The following is a 23,228-nucleotide window of genomic DNA, read 5'->3' as shown; positions in this document are numbered from 1 at the left end:
GCACCAAGTCTCCCCTTCTCGTGGACCTGTCCATCCAGATTTGGGAGTGGGCGGTTCGTCATGGTGTTTGGCTACTTGCAGTACACATTCCGGGCCAGCTGAATGTCACGGCAGATGCCCTCAGTCGTCGGACGATGGTCAGCTGAGTGGGAATTGAAGGTGGAGATCCTCTCATGGACTTTCCTGCACTGGGGCACTCCGGAAGTGGCCCTCTTTGCTACGGCGGCAAACAAACTTCCTGTGTGTGCCTCCAGAAACGGGGGGGGAGCCTCCTCTCTGGGGGATGCTCTCGAGATTCCATGGCACAACATGAGGGCTTATGCTTTCCTTCCTCTGCCTCTGGTTCACCGGACTATTTGCAAACTGAGGAACACAGTGAACTGTTCCCTTCTACTCGTAGCCCTGTGGTGGTCGGACAGGTTTTGGTTCTCAGAACTTCAACACCTGTCGGTGTATCCGCCGATCAGGTTACCAGTGAGCCCCGATCTTCTTCACCAAGCAGAGCAGCAGCTGTGGCACCCCTCCCCACAATCGCTTAGCTTGGCGGCATGGTGCCTGAGTTCAGGTCCTTGGAACATCTAGCCTGTCTGCAGATAACATGCATATTATTCAGGCAGCCAGGAAACCCTCGACTAGGTCTCAGTACAGAAGCAAATGGCTCAGGTTCTGTCATTGGTGTTTAAACAAACCGCTTGACCCAAGGGCGGCTACAATTGACACACTACTGTCCTTTGTATCCCACTTAGCAGAGTCAGGAATTCACGTCTGTCATGCAGAACTTATCTTTTGGCGTTATCTGCCTATCTATCTACGGACCAATGCTCTTACTCTGTCTAATTCAGTGGTTAAGAGACATTTTGCAGGCTTCACACGCCTTTATCCTCCAATTCGTAGTCCGCACCCGTCGTGGATATTAATGTGGTCCCAACGGCATTGTACCATAAACCTTTTGAACCAATGGCCACGGTCGACCTCAAGCACCTGTCGTTGTAAGGTGTCTTTTTTTTTTGGTTGCTGTTACTTCAGCAAGGCGCGTGAGTGAGCTCCAGGCTTTGTCGGTGGAGCATCCCTTCTTGTTTTTTCACAAGGATAAGGTGGTCCTACGGACAAACCCTTCGTTCCTGCCGAAGGTGGTCTCTGATTACCATCTGAACCAGTCAATCTACATTGCCTGGATGTTAGAAGGGCCCTTAAATTCTATCTGGACCGAACATCCGAATTTAGGAGCTCTTCTCAACTGTTGGTAACCTTCTCTAGTTGGATTGCTGCCTGCATTGCGGATTCTTACACCGTCCAAGGACTGCAGCCTCCTAAAGGTATTCATGCACACCTGGTGCGGGGCAAGGCAGCCACAGTTGCCTTTCAGAAATGTCCCCTGGGAGACCATCACAAAGGCGGCTACTTGGGCCTCCCCATCGGCTTTTTGTAAGCATTATTGCCTAGACCTGAGCTCCAGATCTGATGCTCAGTTTGGTCAGGCTGTGCTGAAGAACCTGTTTCAGTAAGGGTTTTTTTCCATCCACCCATAGTTCCTGTAAGGAGTGCTTGGGAATCTCCCATAAGTATAGAGGAAAGGGGACGGGACGTAGGAGTATAACCAGGTTACTCACCGTAGTGACCGCCTTACTCCTAGTCCATAGTCCCCTTTCCTCCATACTCCCGCCCTCTGTCCCCTCTAATAAGGTTCCTCTGTTAGTGCTAAAGGTCACTCACCTGGCGATGGAAAAGGACTGCAGGGCGATGCGCGGGGCGGAGCCGAGATGGGTGGGACTTCGACAGCATACTGGGCCCCGCGTAGAAGGAGAGGAAGGACAAACATTTTTTGCATCATTTTTGGATGCTTTTACAAAGCGCTCCGGTCCCGTCCCATAGGACGGAGCAATGTCCCATAAGTATGGAGGAAAGGGGACTATGGACTAGGAGTAAGGTGGTCACTACGGTGAGTAACCTGGTTATTCATGGCCATTAAGACTACTAACTTTTAAAACCATTCTGTAAGTTGCATTGACATCAGCCAACAGGGTGAGTGAGTTGCATGCCTCCATTTACTATTTTTCATTAAGTCAAGGTTTTCGTTGGGGTCAAACCTTCTTTTTTGCCAGTATCATTTATCCCAGAAAATTGTACTACCAACATTTTATCGGCCGCCTCATCCTAGCAAGGGCTTTGAGCTTTTATATCTCACGGATGGTGAAAATAAAACCCATGACCAGCTTTTTATCGGGTGCACTGAACACAAACTGGAGCTTCCAGTTACAAAACAAACTTTTGTCCAGATTCTTGCTATTACAGAATGCTACAGAGTGGCTGTTAGGTATAATTCTCTGTAAAGGCTAATTTCCCAAACCTAGTGAGTCCCCCAGCAGCTTTGCTGGATTTTGGGGTTTATTTTTTTCTCCTGCTAAGAGTGAGACTCTTTTACTCCCACTCTTAGACATGATTTGAGGTGTTCCTTTGTCTTTCCATGTGTTTTATGGGCTATGGGGTCTTTTACTCCATAGGGTCTCATGTGTTTTTGATATGGGTTACATAGCACCCTCCGTGCCGTAACCCAGGGGATGTCGTAGCGACCCCCCCACCATAGACTCCATACCCTGGGACTGACAACTGTCTCCCAGGGCATGTAAAGTCACCATTGGCTTTGCTAGTCCCAAATTATGAACAGAAACCAGTACAAACCATCATATTGTGGACGTACTGGTCAGGGCAATTCGATTGCCCAGGGGTCTGTTGTTCGAGGGGGCACGTCTCTGTCCCCCCCTGTTCGAGTTTTGGCTGGTGGCAGTGGACACTACTTTTTATATTCGACCGCGAATATATCTCTATAGGATTTTCCCATTGTTCGAGGCTACCAACTTTAATTATTTAATTCCTATAGCCTCGAACATGCCGCTGGTTTATTTATTTAATATTAATTCACCGGTTGGTATTTTTTTACCAGAACTCGATTCTAAAATGGCGTTTGTGTTCTCTTCTGTGACTCCAACCCAAGTCGAGCCCTTTGTTCCACTTTTTGGCGGGCTTCTCCACAGAAGCCTCCAAAAGTGGTGCCACTCTGTCTGGGTACCACAGGGGGTTTCGGAGGGGGTTTAGGCACCCTAGACTGAGTTGCCTTGGCAACTCAAGTCGCACTCTTGTGTGATTGTCCCAAGTGGTGAGCCGGCCGGCTCACCACTTAGCAGGTTTGACAGCTAGGCTGAATGAATGGGGGTTTGCTGCATAAAAGCAGGGCTTTGGGGACTGGAACTTCAGAAGTCGCCACAGGACCTAAGAATCTGACGAGGGAGAAGCTGAGCCGACCTGCAACGACGACACCACCGGTGGAGCCCTGCTGAACCATCTCACCACTTTTCCCGACAACAGAGGAGATCTCCAGTCCGGAGAGTCTTCTTCCTTTGACTGGTGGGGATAACCAGTTTTGCCTTCTTTTCACCTTCCTGGAGCATCTGGTGGCCGCCTTGCCCGTGCCAAGCACGCCGGCAACCGGAATACCACGGCTTACCACTACCGCGAATAGAAGGGTAGTACCTTTTAACCGAAGAACTCCGCGGCTGGTTTCTTCCCTGGCAGTGCAACCTACAATTAAAAAAAATTGAGAAGAAAAAGGACATCAACGATGTCCATTGACCAAAACACGTATCGACATTACGAACTGTTGTAAAATTTTGAGCAACTGAATGACACTATGACTACGGATAGGGTCAGATATGTGAATCAGTGAATAATGTATTACCAAGTGTAATATTGAATCATAATTACACTAGGAAATAGGAAGCTGTGAAGGTTTTATGAATGCATGTCTGAAAGAAGGATAAGAATGTTTGGAAATGAGGTATGAAACTTTGTGAAGTAGGATGTTTTGAGCAGGCATCAAAGCTTTTTTTTAGTATTTTTTTTAGTATGACATACAGATGTAGGTTTATTGATACTTGAATCATTTAATAACATTTGAAATATGTATTAATGGGGTTTAGATGTTCGTGTCATCCCATACCCGCTGGTCCAATCTATCATTTTCTTGCTTAATTTACCTGAAGGACCAGAGTGCAGGTACCCCTTTTTGTTTGGTTTGCTTTGGGAGTCTGTCATAGATGTGGAATACATTGGATGACACACTCCACTCCATTCGAAGAACAAGTTACTTACCAACTGGTAAACGTTATTTCTACTGGATTTTCCTCCAATGTATTCCTCATCACCCTCCCAGCCTCCCCCTCTCAAGAATTTCCCATGCTGTTACAGCTTACGTCCTGCAAGGCTAAGTGCAGTCGATGCTGTGTTCTGGGCATGTGTACCACATGTGAGAGGGTGGGGGGGACATGAACTGAGTCTATGGGTGCCGTGCGTACTACTTATAACTTCCGAGGACGTCGCCTTCGACAGATGCCTTTGAGGGACATCGACCAGATGCAAGGGCGCCCTCTGCCAAATAAAATTCTGAAGCAGCACAGCTGTCGACATCACATGTCATAGATGAGGAATACATTGGAGGAACATCCAGTCGAAAGAACGTTGCCAGTTTAGTAAGTAACTTGTTTTTCTGAACATGTTTGCTTTGGCATTGCTTGTTCCCTTACAGTTTTTTTAATTGTTGAACACTAATCTTGCTGGGAGAAAAGACTGCCTACATCCCTCCCTAGAGAATCCAACCGTTTTTCAAAGTACAAAGTATATTCTGATCTAGCTAACTATTCCTTCCTAATAACTCACAAATAAGTGCTATTACGGTCCTCAAATGATGTCGCTCAATGTGCTGGAATATGTATAACCTATGAAAAGTTACTCACCTGCTTTATTGCTCTTGTTGAATTGAATCCTAACTTTGTGATTAATGTTACTAGTAATTAATGCTTTTTAAAGTTTGTGTAATTATCAGTGTGTGTGTGTGTGTGTGTGTGTGTGTGTGTGTGTGTGTGTATATATATATATATATATATATATATATATATCTATCTTAAAGTGTGTGTGTGTTTACTTGGATACCTGTATTTACTGATTTCATTTTACAGCTATACAGCTCACATTACCCCCTTTAAGAGCAGCCTGGCTGCTCAGTCACACTACCAACTTGTGTAGGACAGGCCTATATCAAAAGGTGGGTTACCTAATACCAAGAGATACTTCTTGTGAAGTCCCACACCAGTTGAACTCTACAAATTCTTACCTAACAGGCCGCAACTGAAAAAGAGCGGCCGCCAATGCGAGAGGCTCTGAAATGAGGTACAGCGATCAAACCGGCATCAGTGGTAAGAAGTGCATGACCCGGGACATAGTGAGAGAATTTTGTATGTAGATATTCTGCACCACAACAGTAAAAAGCACGGTGGACCAGGCACAGTGATTTAAATGCCACAGGGAGCCAATGGAGAAGACAAAGTACTGGATAGATGTGGACATGTCTGGGTGTGACTGTGGCCACTTGCGCTGCAGATTTCTGCAACACCTGCAGACGCTGCAAGAGGTAAGCAGGCTGGGCCAATAGAATGGTGTTACAATAGTCCATTGTTGATCAGATGAGCGAGGATACCACTGGAGCACAAAATTGGAAGGAAGGTAAGGCAGGATTTTACACAGGGTCTTTAGCTGAAAGTATCCTTTCTGACAAATGGCGCTGAGCTGAAGGTCGGCAGATAAGGATGACATTTTTATGCCAAGGTCCTTTACAGATGAGACAGGAATAGGACAGGGCCCAAGACTGGAGGGCAAGAAGGCCCACAACCAAAACGCTGCCGCAGAATGAGGGCCCACCACTAACACTCGGTAGTCCTTTTTGCACTGTGCGCCCCTCCTTCTGTCCAAACAAGAGTCCCTGGTCGTCTGCTCTTACAAGGTCTGGCAGTAAGGGCATGGAGAATGTGTAAGGGAGGCGTGTTCGAACATTGTTTTAATAATAAATGCTGCACAACATCCTCCAGTCCATCGTCATTCCCAGGGGTGACAATCCCATAAGAATTGAGGAAATTGGACTAGGAGTACAGTAGTCACTGGGGTAAATAACTTTAAATGTAGCATTTCTGATATTTTGTGTCCTCGTTCATCATCTGACATGTATACTCCCGAGGAAGCAGATGCTGCACGGCACCACCAGGGAGTACACCATCTGCATCGAGGTGCTTCCGCATCGGGACCAGATATGACATTTTCGTTGGTACAAATAGCCCTGCAACCCACCCTGTGGCCTCAGTTCATTTTTTTTCTGCATGTTCCGCACGCTTATGGGAACTTAATTTTTCCTAAGAGGATTGATTTAGCAGGCCTGGTCCTCCACCCGAATGTCAGCACTTTCGATCTCCGTGCTTGGTTGCTCAGAGGCTGAGGTATAGAATGGGATCTCCCAGAAAAGGTCATGGAGTTTTTGCTTTCGCCAGAAGACCAGCAACTAATGCTTTTTACTGCTGCAAATGAAAGATATTTTGCAGCTGGTGGAGGGCCAATGTCTTCGACCCCTTTTCATGTGATACCACAGTGGCACTTTCCTTCCTGTTACACGTAGCCCAGCAAGAGTTACAAATGGCAACAGTCAAAGGTTACCCTTTACATATTTAAGCACACGTCTGACCAGGGCTCTTACTTCTATGTACCCATTGTACTGCAATTCTTGAAAGGACTAGTAAACACCTTTCTCTCTGTCCCTTTTGTGGTGATGCCTTGGGACGTGAATCATTTCTAATGGAGTCCTATTTGAGCCAAAGCATTCTTGATCATTCAGTCTCCTAACCTGGATTTTTTCTTTTCTTGTGTAGATGCAGTTCAGTGAACTGCAGGCGCTTTCTTTACAATTGTCTCAAAGGGCAAGGTGACTCGAAGGGTAAGTCCATCTTTACTTCCTAAGGTGGTGCCCCATTTGACTCAAATTCATTTGTCAGTTTTCTATTTGCCTCCTCACCCATTCAAACTAGAGGGAAAGGTTACATAGACTGGATCCCAAGAGTGCTTAGCTTTTATTTTGCAAAAACAAGTCAATTCAGGATAGAAGACCAAGTATTAATCAGCTGTGCAGGTCCAAGGTTAGGGAAGTCTGTCCCAAAGCAAACATTGTTGAGATGGATCTTTTTGGACACCCAAGTGCTACAGTATAACTGATAGGAATCTGTACCAAAAACAAAAAAAATGGGAGAATTGACCGCATTTCGGCTGTCCGAAAATTACATATGGCTGAAAATTACAAACAAGTCCGCCATTTGGTGGCATTAAAGTGAGCAAGGACAGCGGGGGTGTCACCCACACCTGTTGGAATAAAGTTGGGAAATGTTTTCTTTTTTAAAGAGGACCTTGCTGCACCAGTTCCATCCACGCAAGAGACGGGAACATGCATTGCAAAGGGATGCAGGAGACGGCCGGGGGTAGGGGGAGAAAAGGCTCTGTCCGACATGTCCCGGGGAGAGAAAACCGAGAGTTATTTTTTTTTTTTTTCTCCTTCGGACATTTCAGATTCGATTCATTCATGGGAATCCTAGCTGCTAGACATTCCAGAGGGATTCAGGGCTCACTCTACCAGGGGAATGACGACTTCTGCTCTCTGAGGGTAGTACCAACATGGGACTTTTGCTGGCGGTGACATGGTTATGTCTGTATACCTTTGCCAAACACTGTTATGGCACTCTATACGGCCAGGATGACTGCTTCGGCAGGGCAGTATTTCAGAATGTCTTAAGGTGAGACTGCAATGAGTTTTCTTCTTCCCTCCTCCTATATGGGGTATTGCCCTGGTAGTCAATCTAAGATTAGGAATGCGTGGGAGGACACAATCCATTGGAACAACAAATAACTGACCGCTGGTAATGTTCTTTCTGATGGATGTTCCTCCCATGGATTCCTCATCGCCCTCACAACCTGCCGAGCTCCTTCGTCTTATACGCCTCTCCTTCTTTGCCTTCCTGGCTATAATATTAATCCTTGCAGTACTAAACAAAATTCCACCATGTGGGGAGCACAGTGAAACAATTAGAAAACTGAAGGCACAGTGCAGGCTATTTGTACTGACATCATGGATAGTCCCAATGCCGAAGAGCACTGATGCCCCACGGAGCGTCCTGGTGATGAAAGGTTTCCGGAATCTGCTGCCTTAGGAGAATATATCCCATATGAAATCTGTGGGAGAAACATCCATTAGAAAGAACACTTCCAGAGGGAAGTAATTTGTCTTCTTAGGACTCTTGGTTTGTTTAATTCCCCTCGTCATCAACATGTCAGATTCCCTTCAGTTGTTTTGGAACAGTCTTCAGGATGTTATTTCCCTTGTGGCCATGCTGATTGCGCCTTATTTGTGCTCTTGATGATCTGCTTTGTCTAGTTCCTTTCTTCTGCTCTTTTCCTATAGTTAAGATTGCATTCACAAGTTTGATTTCTTCACCCCTTTTGGAATATGAAGTGTTTTTTGTCAACTTTTCCTCAAACCTTTTGAGTGTACTCTGTTGGGGGGGTGGAGAGGGGATCTTACATTTGTGACATGGGAATCTGCCTTATTGGTGTGCAGCTCATGGGGTACACAACGCAGGCTTTCTGTTCCAATGAAGCTGTTCCTCTCTTCAACAAGGTCAAGATGCATCCTCTGGTCCCTGACCACCTACACTAATTGTGCCCAGCTCCTGTCTATCCACAGTACTTGCATCCACACACCCTCTGCCCTGGAGGTTCGCACTTCCTCCTCCCGCGGCCCTTTCTGTGTAGCACTCCACATACCTAGCAATTCCTCTGTGGCTCACCCATGAGCTCGGACTCCCCAGCACTTGCCGCCTCTTCCCTCTTCCTTGCTGCACTTGCACGTAGGCATAGTAGGTTTGTCCCTTCTCCCCCCCCCCCCCAAGCCCCCTGCTCTTAAATATTGTGTCTTTAATGTATTTTCCACCCCTGTTCCCTCCCTGCCCTGTGGGTGCTTTGAAACAGTATTGTATAACTGCCTAGAAAGAAAACAATAAATAAAGATGTTTCTTAAAATGCATCCGAGTGAAATCAGACTTCCAAATTTATCAGGAGCTGCATCTACCTGTTTTTTCCTCTGTTACCAGAATTTTAATGCTTGGAGGTCTTTTTTATATTCTGGAAGTGTGCAGGGCTTCGAAATACAAATTGATCATACTAAGTAACTGTGTTCTTCAGACCATGAATGATGTACAGCAGTTCCTCTACTCGGGCAAGGCAAGAACATCAAAAGCATCTATCACATGATGGATCCTATCATATGAATTTTGGAATGCTTAAAGACGAGCAATATTCTTCTGCCGAAAAGAATGTGTGCCAGTGGCTTTCTAGAGGCATAGACCTGTAAGAGATTTGTAGGGCCTGCATCGGCTCCTCCTAATGGTTTCTGAAGCATTACACCAGGGTCAAGGTTCCAGGGCAGATGCTCAGCAGTTTTTTGCAAAGCTTTTTGGTTGAAACATAGCATGTTTCCTAATCTTCTGTTTGTCTGCTTATTTCGATCCTTCGATTGTGTGGGATGCTTTTCAATCCTCTACAAGTATAGAGGAAAGGTGACAGGACATACGAGTCAATAAATGTTACTTACAGTAGTCACCACTGCACTCCTAATCCATTATCCCCTTTCTTCTGCACATATCTTCTGTACATACTTTAAAGTGACTGGTGATTGAGGGGGGGAAGCACACATAAGGTATTTCCCTGTGCTGGGGCGTGTCTACACGTGTTCTGGCATTAATTTCAAATGAAGCCTTGGCCCTCTCCCAAGAACGACAACTCGGAAGTGTGGAGGAAAAGGGTCTATCAACTAAGGCGTACAGCAGTCAATGGGGTGAGTTACTTTTATTGTTTTTAGTTGACTTGTTAGGGGCCCATTGTGTCACCAGTCGCCCTATGGTGCCTGAGCAAGGATGACCAGGAAAAGGAGGTTGTGATGAGGGGGAAAAGGGAGACCAATAACCACACAGTGAATAGTAACCATAGTGAGGTTGAGTGAAAAGCGGCCCTATAGACAGGTTAGACCATCATGTACAAAGCTATATACATTATTCATATTAAATTATACATTAGAGTGCAGATGCATGTCATGTTCACGCGTGGTCACTAATACGTTGTATATAGCACAGTTCATCATGACGACTTATCTTACCTTCTAGACAAATCCTAGGTGTTGCTAAAATGCCATGTTTGCTTTACAGATTCAGGATAAACTTCCGCACCTTAAAGCGATCATACAGTACAAAGAAGAGCTGAAGGAGAAGAGACCAAATCTTTACTCAGTATGTATGACATTGATTGTAAAATTAATGCGAATATGCATACTTTTCCACAAGACTTTTGCTTTACAATCCATCATCAATGTAATCTTTGTAGCCAGCCCTTTTCTCAAATAAGCACCATTAATTAGATTTCTATCTTCTAGTATCTTTAATGCAACAACATGACATGAACTATGTAGCAAATAAAATCCTGAAATCTATTCAGGTACAATGTTTTTAAAAAAAACAACAAAAAAAAAACGTATTTTAGCAATTGATATTCGGCAACTGGAATGTACACTTTTGAGTGACTTTAAAGTTTCCTTACGTTTTCTACTTATCCCCTACATGCTACTGCCGTCCTGTGGTTACTTATTACCACTGTTGACGGCACTCCTCTTTTTCAGTTTTGGGTGAAAGTTGTATGTGCCACCTGTGCCAGAAATATTTCTGGAGTGTGAGGTTCTGTACTAGTGTACAGAAGTACTTTGTTTGACTTTTCTTTTCTTGTTGAGCATTTGTCCAAGCCTGACCCTCACATGGCAGATTCAGGCATGGCCTAAATATGTAAATTCTCCTATTCGTACAACCACTTTCCCCATTCCATGACTGAAAGCCCACATTCCTGCAAAGTAATCGGCTACCTTTCTCTTCATCCTGTCCCCCTCCTCTTCTCTCCCTCTCTTTGATGCAAGGCGAATGGACTGTGGAGGGGCCTGATGTTGGTTTCGTATTCTTCAGTTTTTATGAATCGGAACATAAAGTGGGACTGTAGGTAACTCTGCAGGAAAGCACCCGAAAAGGGCATATTGGAAAGAACAGAATGTGTAATTCCTTTTAAGCTAATTCATTGACATGACAATGAACTGTTTAATTGTAAGGGCCATATCTGATTACAAATCCAAAGTGCACTGTTAAGGAATTCCTTTTTGCACCTTTCTCCCCATAGATTCCTATTGGTCTTCCAGTCTCTTTGCTTATTGTTGAACCCTGTCCTGACATTTAGAGGTCAGTAATGCCTTCAGCTTTACTTCCCTAGCCTGTTTTGCTGATTCTTGAGAAACTGACTGGTCCCAAAGACTGTCAGTACTGAAAGACTTTCTCTTTTGGAATGCTTTTATTATTACAATTGCACACTTTCTCTAACAGTGAAGTGTAGTTGGATACTTTGTCCTTATAACAGTTGACCTAATGGCTTTTTGGTTATTTGGTTACTTTTTGGTTACTTTGAGGATGTGCCTAAAACAAGCTAGCAGCTGTGTGGTTTTTATCACGTACATTTTTGCATTGACTGTAAAAGGCTTGTAAAGGTGGCTTGCACCCTAAAATGGCCTTTGGCCATCTCGTCCTTTGGCCTTCTTCCTGCCTCTTCAGTTGAGGTAATGTCCTATATGGTAACCTCTTTTCCAGTGAAAGCTGCTGCTTATGCGGGCAAGTGGGCTTTGTGAGTGTGTGTATGAACCAGAGGTGGGAGCTGGGGCTGTCTGGTCCCAGTCAACATCCTTGGGTACCCCAAAGTCTGTTTCTGGACGGATGTGATGACCAGTGGTTGTCAAGGATTGGACAACCCAGGGCTGTTGTAGTGTTGGAGAGCCTTATAATTGGTAGGCTTGTGCTAGCTCCCAGCCCGAATCTTCGATAAAAGGAGAGCACCTGCAGCTATTCGACAGATCACTGTTGGAACCAAGGCTTCTACGAAGAAGAGCAGCCCTCTGAGGCCTGACTATGAACCCTGCAGCGGACCAGCATGGATTCCATTGTTGTCCCGGTGATGACCTGCTTCTCTGTCCCAATCTCAAGAAGGCTGTTGTTGATTCTTCGAGCCTTAGACAGTTGGGAACAACCAATTTCAACCCCTTCCCGAGGGTCTGTGCCTGCTGAGCCTTCGGGAATGTGTCCCTGGACCAACCGTTGGACTGACCAGCTCTCTGCTGGGCTACTTTGCTGCTGCTGTTGCTGTTCGAGTAGAGCCTCCTAACTTTATCAATCTTTAGCTTATGCCACAAGTCGCCTGCTCCTGTATTTTCAGCCATCTCCCAACCAAGGGCCTGCTCCTGTGTTAGCAGTTCACGGTCGCCTGTCGCTGTGTGACACTGGTGACCTTTGTTGGAGCTTGTCTTTTTTGTGGTCTTCAACTGGAAGCTGTGTGGAACGTATTTATTCCTTCTGCGCACGACTGAAACTAAATCCTGCAAAATAAAGTATCTCTTCTATCTAGATGATCCTGGTCCAAGGAACCAAGACAGAACAGGCCTGAAAAGAAATCTGGAACCTCCACGTGCTATCTGGAGAATTTAAAGCCAGGTGGGTAAGTCTACATACCTGTTGCTTCCCCCCTCCCCCGTCTCCCATATGGTTTGGAGCGCTGACCCTAACTCACTTTTACCTGACCTTTGGTGGTGGAATCTGGGTTAAGGATCCCTCTCTAGGCCTATCTTAGTTTGTTGGGATTGAGTTGAGTCCTAATGTGAACCTTATGTAACTTTTTTAGGACTCATCTGGCACTTGTAAGGCATCAGAAATGTGAGGCGGACAACTTTGTAAAGAGCTCAACTTTTCCCATTTTAATTAAACGGGTTTAATAAACGCCTCACTATTCCCACTCTGACCAGAAGAACTATAGGAACAAGGCATATCGATCATTTAACAGCTTTATTTCAACAAAAGTCATTACACAATTAAAGGAAAATGCAAAAGCATCATAAAACTTGACTCATGAACTTGGACACATCATTTTGCCATGGAGGTCGGGAGGTGCTGTTGAGCAGCCCAAAGATGGCTGCCTGGCTCTGTAGCTCCGTGTGAGGACAGCGGTTATCCTGTTGGTGTGGCGGCCCCTTGCAAACCCCTGCCCTGTTACTCATCCCACAGGAGGGTGAAGGTGTTGTGCGGCTGGTGGCCGAATACTGGAGAGAACGGAACACCCTGAAGTCTGTGCGCCCGATCTACCCCACTAACGGCCTGATATGTTCTGTGACATCCTGTGAGCGGCGCGACCCTGGAGGCAGAGCAGCCTCCCTTCGCTGATCGCCATAGCAAACCTCAGGGTATGCCGGGGCCGGCGCTGCCCTGACAACGTTACCCAAGAACTCTCCCCGGGTCGCAGGTGGGGGGGCATGCCACGTCCAGTGGCTCTTGGTGACAGGCTTTGCGCGCCACTCCCTGTGGAGCTTGCACGAGCCTCAATAATCCTACATCCCCACTCGCCCTCTGTGGCCACGGGGACCCTTGCAGAACGGTCGTTTCATCTCCTGTGCCAACGGATGACCCGAACCTGGACCTGAGATCCAGACCTCGAGGCTGACTTTTGGCACGAGCAGCGACGCCGCGCTTGGACTGCGGAATGGCGCCACTCGCCTGATTCACCATCTGGGTGACCCGACCGGGCCTCCCTGTACTGGCACCTGCTCCCCTCTGCGAGAATCCCTTCATTGCTGCCCATCCCTGCCAGAGAGAGCCCACATGGTTACCAGCTGGAGCTGGCGTGTGACTGTGATATGCAAGTGGAGGGAACAGCATGCAATGGTGAGACGGTAAGATCCCTTGATCCCCACAAGATAAGCACTCTGGGAACTCGGCCCCTGGCATAACCCTAGATACTGCTGGAACTCCGGCCGGGTGGAGAGCGCATTTGGAGAGGGCTGCTCCCCTGCACTAGGGGTTGTGATATCTGCTGCATTGCCCCCTCCCTCAATCCACCATTAGTACACTCTGTACTCCTCTGATCCTCCAGATATAATATCGCTGTATGCGGACGATGTCCAATTGTATGTCAGGAACCCGTCCACACATCTAGATCCCATATTGAGGGACATAATCAAAGTGGGCACCTTCTCCGGATATACCATCGACTATACGTGTGCGTCGTGATCTCGCTGCTGTGGTGCTGACCCGATTCCAGGAACTGTGCTGCTGTGCTCACTGCTTTATAAATGAATCTCCCCACACAACCTGCTTTGAGACCCGCTCCTGAAATGCCCTCCCTATGCGCCTGATTAACCTGTGCTTTCCCTCTTTGGGCATGGCACGCTGCTGACATACCATATCTGATTACTGAAGAACTGCACTGAGTGATATAACTGTGTGAGCTAATAATCGCCTGACCACCCACCCTACTGCCTCTACTTGTGGGCTCGGCACTGGACGTATCTTAGCAAGGCGCACACCTTCTACCCTGGAGCAGCTCGCAGGAGAGATGCACCAAGCGTCTGTACCTACGCAGACCGAACCCCACCGCCTCACATCTGAGCCACCTTTGGTGCACATAGGGGGACATAGCTCCTTGCCACGCCCTGGGCCTAACTTGGATCTCACCCCAAGAAAGCTTTGGCTTTACGCTTCTGTTTAGAGCTCCATCCTCAAAACTTGAAGATAAAGCAGCCTAATCACTGCGCTATTTGTGCGGGATACATCACCCCCGCTTCCTCCAGCGGGGTCAGTACAGACTGAGGATGTCCAACAGATCTCGCGGCACCGGTAAAACTGGCGCAATGGATACATTTGCTAAAGCTACAGCCAGACTTGAACAGATACAATCAACTTCTGGCCAGGACGACTTGGAAGCACAGGGGGAACACGCTGGCCCTGATCTCGCCACCATGATGGAGACCATGGCCAAGAACTTTGCCTCCTTCCATGAAAAATTGGATGACCTAAACGCCAAAGGCGCATCACTCGGATCTAAACTGGACCAGCAGGGATCCAGGATCACTGAAGCGGAAGCTAGAATTGGCACCAATGAGGATGGTATTACAGCACTGCAAGACACCGTATCAAAGCCAAATGTGATGCCCTGGAGTCCAGATCACGGAGGAATAACATCCGCATTATTGGGGTCCCGGAGAAAGCGTTCAATGGCCGGCTTAAATTAGCTACAGAAAAACTGCTCAAGGACCTACTAGGTAACTCTGACCCATCCCCCTTCTATGCAGTCGAACAAGCCCATCGAGCGCTCACCCCGCGCCCCAAACCTGGCGACTTTCCGAGGCTAATAATAGCTAAAATCTTAAGCTATAGAGACAGAGACCAAATACTTTCTCGCACGAGAAAAGGGCGAGCTCAGATTAGAGGAGCAGATCATTTGAATATTTCCGGACTTTTCCACAGGAGTGCAACAGGAGCGTCGACAATTTCTGGGAGTCAAAAAACTGCTTAGAGAGAGGAACATCGCTTATGCCATCCTTTTCCCAGCTCGCCTGAAGTTCACCTTCAATAATAAACTGTACTTTTTCACGGTGCTGGACGAGGCGGTGAAATTCATTGAGACGTACATCCCACTACATGCCCCCACTGGCTATCTAACGGAGAACGACTGAGCTCAACGTGCCATCTTTTATGTTGGTTACCCCACTTTCAGATCCATGTACCACAGAGTTATATGTACCTAGTAACCCAGATACAATTTCACCTGCCTGTAATTCTGACCACAACTCTGCTGGTCACCCGGCCACCCTCACCATAGCAGTTTTGTTATCTCTTCGCTGGTTCAGAGGTTTACACGCCAAAGTACTCGTGCAACTGCCGGCATTGTTTTGACGCCCCGGCTCATCCTTACTGCTTTTACCATGTTTAAATCCTCTCCTGTCTGATAATCAAAATGATGACCGCCTAGCTAATAACGCGGTGAGGGAGAGGGAAAGCCTGACCGCCACATATGCTGTCAAAAATACATTAGAATCCCCAGGTTCCCATATAAGCTTGCCACATGGCAGCGGCGAACCCCAATGCGACTGCACTGTTTTCGATTGTGTTTTTGTTGTGCAGATGCAGTAGATGAGCCAGATTGGGTACAGCTCACCTCTGGGAGAGGGAGAGGGGGGGGATGGGCACACTGCTAGTTGGGGTTGTGCAGTGAGGGTGGGGAGGCGGGGCAGGGAGGGGAGACTTTAAGAAAAGGCACAGAAGGTATGGCATTGATATCAATGAAGAGATTTCTTCTATTCAACGCCTGCAAACGTGTACATACGCCGTCGGCCGAACTGGGATGTTCACTGAAAGGATGGTATGGCTGTTCAGTTGATGTCATGGAACGTTCGGGGGATGGGTAATTTTACGAAGGCCCGCAAGATAACTGCATACGTGCTGAGACATGGTGTGAAGATACTACTTTTACAAGAGACGCATGCGCCCGGCCACCTTGTCATGCCTGCCACCTTCCTGGGGCCCAAACAGGTTCCATACTACATACTCTACACAATCCAAGGGAGTCCTAACTGTGATTCATAAATCAGTGACATTCAGGCTGAAGAAAAGCTTAATAGACGACGAGGGAAGATGTGTCACTCTACATTGTATATTGACGGGCCCAGAATGTCTTCTGGTGAACACCTATGGTCCTAATGTTGACACCCCTGAATTCTATGATGAAATATACTCCATATGGATGGGATACATAGGGGTTCCTATAATCTGGGGAGGGACATGAATCTCATACTAGACAACCTGGATAGGTCAGGTACGGCACCCAGAGCCATCTCACAAGCAGCTAGACGATTGCTTGCCCACATGATGTCCCTCGATCTCCGAGATGTTTGGAGGACTCTTCATCCTCAGCTGCAAGTATACACCTTCTACTCCTCTGTTCATGGTAGTTCATCTAGGATAGACCTATTCCTGACCACAAGCAACTTAATTGGCAAGGTTATTGATACTCGAATATTGACCCGCACCCTTTCAGACCATGCACCGGTAAAGCTGAATCTGGAGCTCTCGCGCCCCTTTCCCCCCTTCCCCCTCGTAATTCCTGCCGTTTCAAATCCGAGGCATTACTTGATAGTGTTCAAAGCCGAGATCCGCTCTGACATACAGACCTTCTTTGAGTGTAACTCAGAGCAGGACACTACCTTCGGGGTTAGATGGGAGGCCTTTAAAGTCTACATTAGGGGAATGGCCATCTCACGGGAGACGGGTGTCCTAAAAACCATTAGGAACGATTTACAACGCTCTGAAGCCAGACTCGAGGCTCTTGAGTGCGAGTGTGCTACTAATGCAACACCGCACAAATTAGCTCAAATCGGTGCTGAATTAGAGACGTTTGAATCTCATGCTATGCGAGAAATAAAGTACTTGACGCGACCGGTCGCGGCAAGGCAGTATGGAGAGGGCGAAATACCCGGGCGAACACTGGCCAGGCTAATCCGGGCGGAAGGGGGGGCAGAACTCGAATAGAATGTATTAAGGACACGCAAGGGGTCCCACAATGGTCGGATCAGCAGATACTCTCGACATTCTCACAATTTTATGCTGACATGTACACTCCGCAACAGAAACACATGCAGGACATCCAGGATCTGCTCGAACAAATCCCCATGACCCTTATATCCCAATCCAAACGCGAACAACTTGAAGTACCTATAACCATAGATGAGATAGTAAAAGCCATCACTGACCTACCGCGGGGCAAGGCTCTGGGCCCAGATAGACTTACCGCAGAGTTCTATCAAGAACATGTGGCTATCCTAGCGCCTAGATTAATAAAGGTATTGTCCGACGCGATCCGCAAGTCCTTTCTTCCCCCAACAATGCGTGAAGCAACTATAACAGTTCTCCTCAAGCCCGGCAGTCCAGCGATGAATGCGGGTCTTATAGACCTCTATCGCTTATGAACTTAGACACAAAGATTCTTGCAAAGACCCTGGCCAATAGATTCCTTTCTATTATGCAGTATCTCACCCACGATGACCAAAGCGGTTTCGTACCCGGACGGTCGATGACTCTTAATATTAGAAGATTCTTCAAAGTCCTCTCAAGAATCAACCAGAGCGCGGAGGCAGTCGCGGTCACGCTGGACGCACAGAAGGCGTTCGACATGGTCTCTTGGCAATACATGTGGGCGGTCCTGGAGAGAATGGGGCTCGGCCCAAAGGCGATTCACTACATTAAACTACTATACACCTGTCCCACTGCAAGTGTCCTAGCCAACTCTTTGACCTCACAATTATTCGAACTGCGGAGGGGCACATATCTGGGTTGTCCCTTCTCCCCATCCTCTTCGCACTGGCCATCGAGCCGATGGCAGATTATATCGGGACACAACATTCCCGAAAGGGCATACGTTGGCTGATCCTCCAGTTATAATATCGCTGTATGCGGACGATGTCCAATTGTATGTCAGGAACCCGTCCACACATCTAGATCCCATATTGAGGGACATAATCAAAGTGGGCACCTTCTCCGGATATACCATCGACTATACGAAATCCGAGATATTCCCCCTCACCACTGCAACCCAACAACCGACTTGTGAATATCCCCTCTGCAGGTCCCCTGGTGGCATCAGATACTTGGGGGTCTAGATGGCATTATCTAGATCTGTTCTGATCACTAACAATTATACTGCTAGGGCGAAATACTTTGAATCCAAAGTCACCAAGTGGCGTGCCCTGCAACTCTCTCTGGGTGGTAGGCTCTCGTTTATTAAGATGATCCTGGTGCCCAAGCTATTGTATATCTTCAGTAATGTACCGATCTGGCCGGGGCAGAGATACTTTGACGAATTACACACTTTGGACTCCCAATTCCTGTGGCATGCCAGGGCGGTCCGTAAGAAGTGGAAACATATGACCTTGCTCTACAAAAGGGGGGCGATTTGCAGCTCCCGACCCTATACTGGATGGTGGCCCAAGCACAATTTGCTGCATACTGGTATAGACATCGCACTGTTCCTCCCCACGTTAAGCTGAAAAAACTGGCCACGACCGGGACCAATACCATGACCTTGATCCTACAATGCAAATATACATCTAGTGCTCCAGCTGACCCGATCGTATCCACTTTGACAGCGTGGCGATGCCTGCTGACACAAACACCCGTCCTCTGTCCTTAATATAAATGGCTTTACCCACCCACGACAAACTTCTCTCTCAACACTGGTCAAATTTGGGGTACCACGCATTGACAGATCTATACCCGGAAGGGCAGTTTATCACCCCACAGACATGGCGCCCTGGCCATACTGGTTGGGCTCTGGAAATGTTGCAGTATTATAGGCTCCGGACCGCAGTCCGAGACATGTGGTCATCATTCCCACGGGAACCCCCGGACACCCCTGAGCTGCAATGCTTCGCTAACTCTAGCGCTAATTGGGGAATACGCTCCTCCCTTTATAAAATCCTACTAGCAAAACTCCCTGACAGGACCTTCAACGTCCGCGAGGCCTGAGCCTGTGAACTTGGCCTTGAGATCACGGACGGCCTGTGGAAGATGTGCTCTCATACGAGCAAGGTTTCCCTAAATTCTCGACATAGATGCGTGTAGTACAAACTATTGAATAGAGTGTACTATAGCCCACATAGAATAACCAAATTCAACCGTGGCTCTATACAGGTTTGCCGAGGTATCAGGCCGAGAACGCAGAACACGGGCATATGTTCTGATCATGCCCTGCACTGAACACATTCTGGAGGGAGGATCTTGGTGCGCTTTCTGAGATTGTGGGTGAGGTGATTCACCCTGATCCGATGGCATTGTTGTTTGGTGTATGGGCAAATGATGAGACCAAGAAAATGGCAGAGTTTCTGAATGTGGGCAGTATAGTGGCCAAGAAATGTATACTGCAATGTTGGAAACGTTCCCCTCCCACTCCCCCACCCCCCACCTTTAAGATGTGGCTTTCCGCCCTTACTTGGACACAAACTTGTGAAGAGGAGTACATCGCCTCATTGCCTACGCGCTCCCGCCCAAGAAATGTTTGGACTGCCTTCTGAAGCTACCTTAATAAAGAGGACGATGACTCGACCTCGCCTACACCCCCGACATTATGAACGAAACCAGAACTATTGTTGTGTGTATTTAAATCTTGTCTGATTATGGAGAAACTCACCACTGCCAACGATTGTGCTATAACATGTACGCTTGTGTTGACGGTTGATGCTCAATGTCTGTAATTGCCTACACTTTGCCAATAAAACAAAAGTTTAAGATCATTTTGCCATGGAGCGTGGCTTACAGACCAGCATAATTTCCTCTTCCATAGGACATTGTGCTAATAGCTTAGCCTTTCTCATGTGAATGTTTCCTGCCCAGCTCAAGTAACTGCTAGTAGCAAGAACAGCCTGACGTCTGCTGTATCCAAACATTTTGCCATTGCTCCGCTTAGTGTCCTTGTTAGGGAGAATTCTCTGTTTAGGCTGAATTTCCTAACCTAGTGAGTCCCCCAGCAGCTTTGCTGGATTTTTGGGGTTTATTCTTTTCTCCTGCCAAGAGTGAGACTCTTTTACCTTCACTCTTGGGCATGATTTGAGTGTGTTTCTTTGACTATAGATGTGTTTAATGGGCTATGGGGTCTTTTACTCCATAGGGCTTCATGTGTTTTTGTGATGTGTGTTACACAGCACCATCAGTGCAGTAAAACAGGGGTGTCATAGTGACTCCCCAGTATAGACTCCATACCCTGGGACTGACTGTCTCTCAGGGCATGTAAAGTCACCATTGACTTTACTAGTCTCAAATTCTGAACAGAACCAGTACAAACCATCATATTGTGGATGTACTGGCCGGGGCAATTCGATTGCCCCGGGGTCTGTTAGTCGAGGGGGCACGTCTCTGTCCCTCCGATCGAGTTTTGGCTGGTGGCAGTGGACACTACTTTTTATATTCGACCGCGAATATATCTCTATGGGATTTCCCATTGTTCGAGCCTACCAACTTTAATTATTTAATTCCTATAGCCTCGAAAATACCGCCGGTTTATTTATTTAATATTAATTCTCCGGCTGGTATTTTTTGCCAGAACTCGGTTCTAAAATGGCGTTTGTGTTCGCTTCTGTGACTGCAACCCAAATTGAGCCCTTTGTTCCACTTTTTGGCGGGCTTCTCCACAGAAGCCCTCCAAAGTGGTGCCACTCTGTCTGGGGTACTTAGGAGGGGCGGAGGGGGATTTAGGCACCCTGGACTGAGTTGCCTAGGCAACTCAAGTCGCACTCCGTCCTGATTGGCTCACCACTTAGCATGTTTGACAGCTAGGCTGAGTGAATGGGGGTTTTCTGCATAAAAGCAGGGCTTTGGGGACTGGAACTTCAGAAGTCGCCACAGGACCTAAGAATCCGACGAGGGAGAAGCTGAGCCGACCTGCTACGACGACACCACCGGTGGAGCCCTGCTGAACCGTCTCACCACTTTTCCCAACGACAGAGGAGATCTCCAGCCCGGAGAGTCTTCTTCCTTCGACTGGTGGGGATAACCATTCTGCTTCCTTTTTCGCTTCCTGGAGCATCTCGTGGCTGCCTTGCCTGTGCCAAGCAACCGGGATACAACGTTGTACCACTACCGCGAATCAAACGGTAGTACCTGTAACTGGAAAACTCAGCGGCTGGTTTCTTCCCTGGCAGTGCAACGACCTTCATCTTTCCTCCACGTCGAGATCTTCTCTTCCTCTGGACGATGCCGCGACTTGCATCCGCTGCCAGGAACAACTGCCCCCGCTGGAGGATCCTTTCTACTTAAGGTACCGTGTTCCGCCTGGCTTCCCTTGTAACCAACTGTACAGGGTAGATTTAGCCCCCGGCTTTCGAACCTGGGTTAGCCTGGGACACCCTGGCTAAAGTTTTCCGAGCCTAACTAAAACCTTTCTGAACTCCCTGCAAAACTTTTTAAGCCTGTTGTCATTGTGTGATCTTGGGTGCATTTGTGTCCTGCTCTCTCGAGTGGGCCCGGCCTATGGACTTTGGCTCAACAAGTAACTTTTGACTTTCCTGCCTTGCTTAAGAGATCCTAAGTATTAGTGTGGTGTACTTTCCTACATTCTGCCTTTTTCCCCTCCCTTTTTCGTTAACTTATTGGAGTGCCATCTATAGTTAAGCGCTCACCTCTGTCTGGAAATAAGTGGGGTTAACTAAGACTTGTCTGATAAGGAATAAGGGATGTATATATAATAATAGTAACTGTGTTTAGAGTGATTTACAATAATAGAGCTGGAGTGTTTCAATAAGTGTGTTTTTAAATAAATAATTATATACCTTGATACCAAAGCTCTGGTCAGTGTGCTTGTGCTATTGTGTCTGAGTGCCTATTGTGTATACTTTACATACTGCCTAACTCTTCTTGAGGGAAGTCTGACTGCTCAGCCACAGCTACCAGGTAAATCTGGGTGGTACAGACTGCTACCAAGTGGGTTTACTGCCAACACCTGTAGTCCTAAATCTTTTGCAGTGGTCCCCAATGGAACTGCACAGGTTTCTGCCCAACAGTCGTGCAGCCGCAACTTCGAAACGGGGGCTTCAAGAAGCACTTCAAGGGCTTAGTCACCGGACAGAACAATAGGTAAGGTTGGGCAGTCTCCTCGGCATGTGGCAAAGAATGCAAGACACCGGAACGGCCTCATTCCATTGGTGCCGGAGGGCAGCTGTAGGGAGAATTCCCGTACGGAACTTCATACAGAGCCCTTTCCCAACTAGAGGGGGAGTGGGGGTGATCCAGGTACTCTTCGCAACCGACCAGTTTCTTAATGTCAAGATAACGGGCCAGTTGCTCTAAGGCCCTGGACGTCGCCAAAATATCATGTTGGAGCTTGACCCCCTGCTGCACTCTTGATCACTTTCTTAGACATGGGTGATACTGCAGAACGGTTTCATCAGTACTCCCCCAGGCCCAACTGACCCAAATAATTTCTCACAAGGACCATTTCAGAGAGGTACTCCCTTGCTGGGACAAAACATCCATGACCACTTATTTATATTTGCATAAGTGGTTATTTGACCATAATCTAGCCCAATAAAGGACTGGGTGCAATTTACAGATTTTCTCAAACCCTGCCAATCCAGTTTCCAGTAACATTGGGGTGTTCGGGGCAGTGGTGGGCAGTCCAAGGATATTTTTTAAAAATGTACTCTCCACCACTGCAATGGGCTTAATCTCTGCATGTCCCCAGAGTTCAGCCCCGTACAATGCTGCCTGGCGTGCTTGTGCCTTTATAGGTCTCCAACGAGACCTGTATCGCCCCATGCCCATGCTCATTGGTAAATCTAGTGAGGGCCCCACTATACCTGTCGAGAGTTAACTTGGTCTTCTCGACCTGCATTTGCCAGCTGCAAGACACCATGACTCTGTCCTAGT

General features: G+C 47.3%; 1 protein-coding gene across 3 annotated transcripts in view; it reads left to right on the top strand.

Annotated features, from left to right (window-relative positions):
- The window catches only part of ACSBG2 (acyl-CoA synthetase bubblegum family member 2), an 811,342-nt gene that overhangs the window by 306,775 nt on the left and 481,339 nt on the right, over positions 1–23,228 (top strand). For all 3 annotated transcript variants that reach the window (XM_069649557.1, XM_069649556.1, XM_069649555.1), the window contains exon 7: positions 10,119–10,199. In XM_069649557.1, coding sequence (XP_069505658.1) covers positions 10,119–10,199 — 81 coding nt within the window. The remainder of the gene's footprint in view (positions 1–10,118; positions 10,200–23,228) is intronic.

Source organism: Ambystoma mexicanum, chromosome 1p (assembly GCF_040938575.1).
Source record: "Ambystoma mexicanum isolate Mex_15411 chromosome 1p, UKY_AmexF1_1, whole genome shotgun sequence".
NCBI classification, from domain to species: domain Eukaryota; kingdom Metazoa; phylum Chordata; class Amphibia; order Caudata; family Ambystomatidae; genus Ambystoma; species Ambystoma mexicanum.
The sequence above is the reverse complement of the archived record's forward strand: the minus strand, read 5'-3'. Positions and strand labels throughout refer to the sequence as shown.